Source organism: Macrobrachium nipponense, chromosome 23, assembly GCF_015104395.2.
Source record: "Macrobrachium nipponense isolate FS-2020 chromosome 23, ASM1510439v2, whole genome shotgun sequence".
Lineage (NCBI taxonomy): Eukaryota > Metazoa > Arthropoda > Malacostraca > Decapoda > Palaemonidae > Macrobrachium > Macrobrachium nipponense.
The window spans coordinates 64,880,861-64,887,139 of record NC_061090.1 but is presented as its reverse complement, the minus strand read 5'-3'; the positions used below and the strand labels follow the sequence as shown (position 1 = coordinate 64,887,139).

The following is a 6,279-nucleotide window of genomic DNA, read 5'->3' as shown; positions in this document are numbered from 1 at the left end:
GTGTGTGTGTGTGCCAGACATAACTAACAGCAGAAAGTTAAACAGCGCATGATGTAGATTGCTGGTTCCCTCGCATCTGGTTTCCGTGAAGAATCATTTAAAATTTGCAATTCAGAACAGGACGGCATTTCCTTTTTTTTTGTTCACGGAATGGGAAAAGAGAGAGGTAACAGTTGATTAAAGTAAAAGAAAAAAAAAAAAAAAAAAAAACAGTAGGAAAAGGGACAAGACTGAAATTGATGTAAATCATTTGAAATCACAACCACAAAAGGTAACATCGAGCCAGGATGTGTACTGTGTGTGTATGAGGGTATGTATGGTCATATGCGCCAGTTTTGCGTATGTGTGTGTTTGTGTCCGTGTGCATTTCAGTGGGAGATGTAAGTAACAGTTTATTAAAGTTAAAAGACAAAGCGAAGAAGTAAGAGAGAGAGAAAAGAAATTGATGTACATCATTTGAAGTCAAAACCGCTTCAAGTGATCTCCAGTTGGGATATGTAGGTATGTGTGTATGAATGTATGCATGTGCATGTGTGCGTGTTTTGTGTATGTGTATGTGTATGTTTACGTGTCCGTGTGCGTTTTATTCACAGCCGGAGGAAGGGCGAGGCGGTGAGTAAGACCTAAAGTTGAAGTGTTATGAAGCGGTCCTCGGGCAGAGTTGGGAGTTAGAAGTCTGGTTTTAGAAGACCGTTTTTCATTACTGAAGCAAAATTGTTTGGATTGCTGTTAATCTCTCTCTCTCTCTCTCTCTCTCTCTCTCTCTCTCTCTTGTAAACTCTCTTCCTCTCGACTGGTTTATAGGACTATGAGTTGTTCTGTTTTCCTCATCTACTGTGGAGACCCTTTGTTCCTTTTCAAATCTTACTCACATTCCCTCTTCCTGTGCCAAATGAGTTTCCCGTTTTCTTTTCATTACTCATTGCCTTATTCCGTATTAGAATGGCCTATTTCTGTCCTAAATTGGACTGTTTCTGTACTAGAATGAACTTTTTCTGTCCTAGAATGGCCTGGTTCTATACTAGAATGGCCTGGTTCTATACTAGAATGGCCTGGTTCTATACTAGAATGGCCTGGTTCTATACTAGAATGGCCTGGTTCTGTACTAGAATGGCCTGGTTCTATACTAGAATGGCCTGGTTCTATACTAGAATGGCCTGGTTCTGTACTAGAATGGCCTGGTTCTAGAATGGACTTTTCCTGCGCTGGAATGGCCTGGTTCTGTACTAGAATGGCCTGGTTCTCCGCTAGAATGGCCTGGTTCTGTACTAGAATGACCTGGTTCTGTACTAGAATGGCCTGGTTCTATACTAGAGTGGCCTTTATCTGCGCTAGAATGGCCTGGTTCTATACTAGAATGGCCAAGTTCTTTACTAGAATGGCCTGGTTTTATACTAGAATGGCCTTTTTCTGCGCCAGAATGGCCTGGTTCTGTACTAGAATGGCCTGGTTCTATACTAGAATGGCCTGGTTCTATACTAAAAAGGCCTTTTTCTGCACTAGAATGGCCTAGTTCTGTACTAGAATGGCCTTTTTCTGCGCTAGAATGGCCTGGTTCTATACTAGAATGGCCTGGTTCTGTACTAGAATGGCCTGGTTCTGTACTAGAATGGCCTGGTTCTGTACTAGAATGGCCTGGTTCTGTACTAGAATGACCTGGTTCTGTACTAGAAATCCTGGTTCTGTACTAGAATTGAATATAAAATTTAGGGCAAAGGCCAAGCGCTGTAACCCGTGAGGTCCCTCAGCGCTGAAAGAGAAATTGAGAGTAGAGAAGGTCTGAAAGGTGTAACAGGAGGAAAACCTTTCAGTTGAGTTATGAAACAACTGCTATAGGAGATGGTCGAGGAAAGGAAGATGTAAGAAAGGGAATATGAATGGACACAGTAAGCTACATTAATACAAGAATGAAAAGGGCAGCAGCTACGGGCCCAAGGAACGCTGCAAAGGACCCTCAAGTATTGCCTACAGTGCTCCACGTGAGGCGCACTGGCGTCACTACCCCGCATCAACTTTGTAAAAGGAACCCACAGCTAATAATTCGTGACAATCACTGAGTAACAGCAACTGTGGAAGACTGGTGGGTGATGTTTGTTTGTAATACACACACACACACACACACACACAAAAGGCCCATTAAAAAACTTTGGTTTAAAGCTAAGGACTATATTTCGGTGGACTGCCTTCCACCCTTATCAAGTCATGAAATATAGTCCTTAGCTTTAGCTAAACCAGAGTGGTTTAATGGACCTTTTTATACTTGAGACGTATCCTGTTTGATATATATATATAATATATATATATATATATATAATATATATATATATATATATATATATATATATATATATATATATATATATAGATATATATCTGTGCTTGCTCCCTTGACATTATCTTGCAATAGGAAGATTCCACATAGTGCCAAGGATGCTGTGGCTGTCTGCTCTTCCCAGGAAAGTTAATGGAGAGGGGTAAGAAGAATATTAGATGAGGAGGAGGAGGAAGATGAGAGTGGAAAGAAAAATGGAAGGAGTGGAAGAACTATGATGAAAGGGGAGGAGGAGGAGGAGGAGGAGGAGGAGGAGGAAGAGGAAGAGGAAGAGGATGATGAGTAAAGAGATGAAGAAAGAAAGAGGTGGACCATATAAGCTGATGGTCTATTAAACTTGACAGCTAAGAAACTCTCTCTCTCTCTCTCTCTCTCTCTCTCTCTCTCTCTCTTCTCTCTCTCTCTCTCTCGCGAAGGAAAACAGGACGAAAGTAAGACATAAAGAAAGTACCAAAGGATCAAATAGGAAATTCGTGTTTGGAGATATATATATATATATATATATATATATATATATATATATATATATATATATATATATATATATTATAGTGTGTGTGTGTGTGTGTGTGTGTGTGTGTGTGTGTGTGTGTATAATTGAATCATAAAAGTCTGGAACGTGGTAAATTCATAAATAAAGGTATAAGCCACGAAGGGAAAATAAACAACGGAGTTTCTGCAAGATCTTTCGACGTTCAATGTCCTTTACTCAGCAGATAAGCTGACTCACATGAGGAATTGACTGTACAGGAAAGCTCGTATAACTGACGATAGGGATTATAAAGAGATTGGTAACTAGATATGTTGATGATATTTTAGCTGTTCTGCCTGCTGGTATTGATGTAAATGATTTACTCTCTAAATTAAATAACCAGGTACCATCGATTAAGTTTACTCTAGAATTGGAAAAAGACAATTGCCTCCCTTTCTTAGATGTTTTGATACATAGAGAACCATTTCAATGTAAATTCAGCATTTATAGGAAACCAACCAACAACTTAACTTATGTTCATTTCTATTCAGGCCTCCATCTTAACATCAAAATGTCAATTTTTTCTTCTATGTTTTTACGAGCATTGCGCATTGTCAGTCCCCAATATTTGCATCAAGACATTGAATACACAAGAATAATAGGGAAAGATTTATGTTATCCTTCACATATATTAGATATTTGTTATAATAAAGCCCACAAAAAGTTTTTTAGTGTAACACGGAGAAAGAAAATTCTAAGAACATCCTTAGTTTGCCTTATTTTAACGGATTTGAAACCATTAAATCATTGTTAAAAGCCTTTAAGGTCAACCTTGTTTTTTCCTATAATAACACACTAAAAGGAATGTTAATAAAAAATGGCCCCAGGGAAAGTAACAACATAATATATAAAATTCCATGTATGGACTGCCTTTCTTTTTATCTCGGACAGTCGAGCAAGGGCTTAGAAGTAAGATTAAGCCAGCATAAATATTCTGTAAAAACGGGGCAAACTTGATAGTTTAGTAACTGCGATGTCAAAAGATGTCTTATCACGAAGTCTTTTAGAATCTGCTATTATACAACTTACTTCACATTGTTTCATTTAGACCCTTGCATTTGTAACATGTTTAAGAATGACCTCAAAGATATAATTACAGACTTAAATACAAATTAGTTGCCTTAGAGATATCTTCGTTGTATATGTATGTTTAATATGTATTGTGAATATGTATTGTGAATAAGTTTTTGTTTACCAAAGTTCTAAATAGCTGTCACCCTATATTATCTTTCAATTGTCTTGTCCTTGTCTCTGAGTAGATTGACTTAATCTTTTTGTTTTTTAAATTGTACCCATGTTTATGCTCGTTTGGAAAGGTTACTCTTTCTCCAGGTGTGCCTGATTCTAGGTACTAATCTCCTTATAATCCCTATCTGTCAGTTATACGAGCTTTCCTGCTGTCAATTCCTCATGTAAGACAGTTTATCTGCTGAGTAAAGGACGTTGAACGTCGAAAGATCTTGCAGAAACCGCATTGTTTATTTTTCCTTCGTGGCTTATACCTAAAATTATATATAAATTATATATATATATATATATATATATATATATATATATATATATATATATATTATATACATATATATGTGTGTGTGTGTGTGTGTGTTATATATACATACATAGTACATAATGCATATCCTTTTTTAATTACATGTTTTCTTGCATTTTATACATGCAGTACTACATTGTTTGTGTGTGAGAGAGAGAGAGAGAGAGAGAGAGAGAGAGAGAGAGAGAAGGAGGGAGGGAGGAAGGGCAATAATATTGGAGCAGCACAGAATATTTCTCCTTACCTCTTGATATGACCTTGTAGGCCCCAGCGCTCGGCCTTTGGCCTACATTTGATATTCCCGTCATAGTCATATTCACAATTGGACGACGATCACTGTTACACGGCATTGCCTAACCTTGCCATTTATTTATTTATTTATTTATTTATTTATTTATTTATTTATTTATTTATTTACACTGTTTAAAATTGCCATTTATTTATTTATTTATTTTATTTACATTGCTTAAATTACCATTTATTTATTTATTTATTTGTTTATTTATTTATTTATTTATTTATTTATTTATTTATTTATTCATTCATTTATTTACATTGCTTAAATTACCATTTATTCATTTATTCATTTATTTATTTAATTACATTGCCTAATTATTTATTTATTTATTTGTTTACTTTTAAAACCATGACCTCGAGTTAGCCAAGAGGCTGCTGTTATCTTTTTTCTTTTTTTTTTATCTTGTTGTGCTCTGAACTCCGGAAAGAGACTTTAAAACTTACCCCTTTTACCCGATATCGCTCGCAAGTCTACTTCTGCATTGTCACCGGATTGCACTGCTGTTGTTGGCGCATTTGGCGGTGAGACAGCGGTGCTGTTTTGTTTGTTTGTTTGTTGTTGTTTCGGCCGTTGTTGTGATTTGGTTAATGGAGGTCAAGTCCGGTTTGGCTCAAGTCTGCATTGTAACTGTTCAGTGGATTTACATTCGCAAATGGAGATGAAGGTGTAGTTCATTTTTATGTCAAAGAAATCGTAAAAACCTTATTATTATTATTATTATTATTATTATTATTATTATTATTATTATTATTATTATTATTATTATTATTACTATTCCTGTAAGGTGTTATCTGTAACAGCGTTATATATTTAAAGTTACGTCGTGAGCTGTTTCATCATATGGTAAAGTCACAAACAAGTCGAATACAAGTCAGAGACTTTTAGGCGGTTCTAACCAATGCTTCGTGCGATTATCCGGTATTGACCTATGTAAAAGACAAGTTGCCGAAGTTTTGGTGACATGTATTGATAGCTTTATAAAGCGCTTTATACGATTGTCCATTACTTCCCTAAGGTTCATTTACCACTTAAACTCACTGAATTGTATTCGACCCATTGCTGATATGTAGGAGATAAGCTGTCTATGTGTTTGCAACATTTATTGGTTGTCTGATATTTGCCTCTGGTTCGTTCACTAGAAGTCGTTGAACTTGTATTCGACATGTTGCTTATATGCAAGAGGGTGCTAGGAAAATTCGGTCCCAGAAGATTCGGTCCTGAAATCTCATTCTCAGAAAATTCGGTCCCAGAAAATTTCTAAAATCTAAATAACCAAGCCCAATATAACCTTTCTGAAAAAAAGACATATAAATATATGGAAAATATGATGTTAGAAGAAATGAAAATCTTTTATTTCTATCAATAACTTTAATGACTCGTTTGGTTTAGAGATCAATTTTACAAAGATGAACATGAGCGTGAGAACTTTGTGAGCCTGGGATTTGTTTACAAACTGTAAACAAAAGGGTACGTGGTGTTAAATGATGTTTTTAGGTAGTTTTGCCATATAGGACTTTAAGCACTTGTAATGGTATTTGAGAAAGATAATTTGTGTATTTTCATTAACA

At 35.9% G+C, this 6,279-nt stretch overlaps 1 protein-coding gene across 1 annotated transcript; it reads right to left on the bottom strand.

Annotated features, from left to right (window-relative positions):
• Positions 1-1,168: 1,168 nt before the first annotated feature.
• On the bottom strand, positions 1,169-5,875 carry LOC135198037 (uncharacterized). The gene is made up of 2 exons (XM_064225409.1): positions 5,750-5,875; positions 1,169-1,687 (listed from the first exon to the last, which is right to left on the bottom strand). Exons 1-2 carry the CDS (start codon positions 5,873-5,875, stop codon positions 1,169-1,171), a joined length of 645 nt encoding a protein of 214 aa, XP_064081479.1.
• Between the last annotated feature and the right edge of the window lie 404 nt (positions 5,876-6,279).

Coding starts and splice junctions, on each gene's coding strand:
- LOC135198037 (XM_064225409.1), bottom strand. CDS start 5,875: ATGTCGAATACAAGTTCAACGACTTCTAGTGAACGAACCAGAGGCAAA. Junction 1,688..5,749: donor AATGGGTCGAATACAATTCA/GTGAGTTTAAGT, acceptor ATTCAATTCTAG/TACAGAACCAGGATTTCTAG.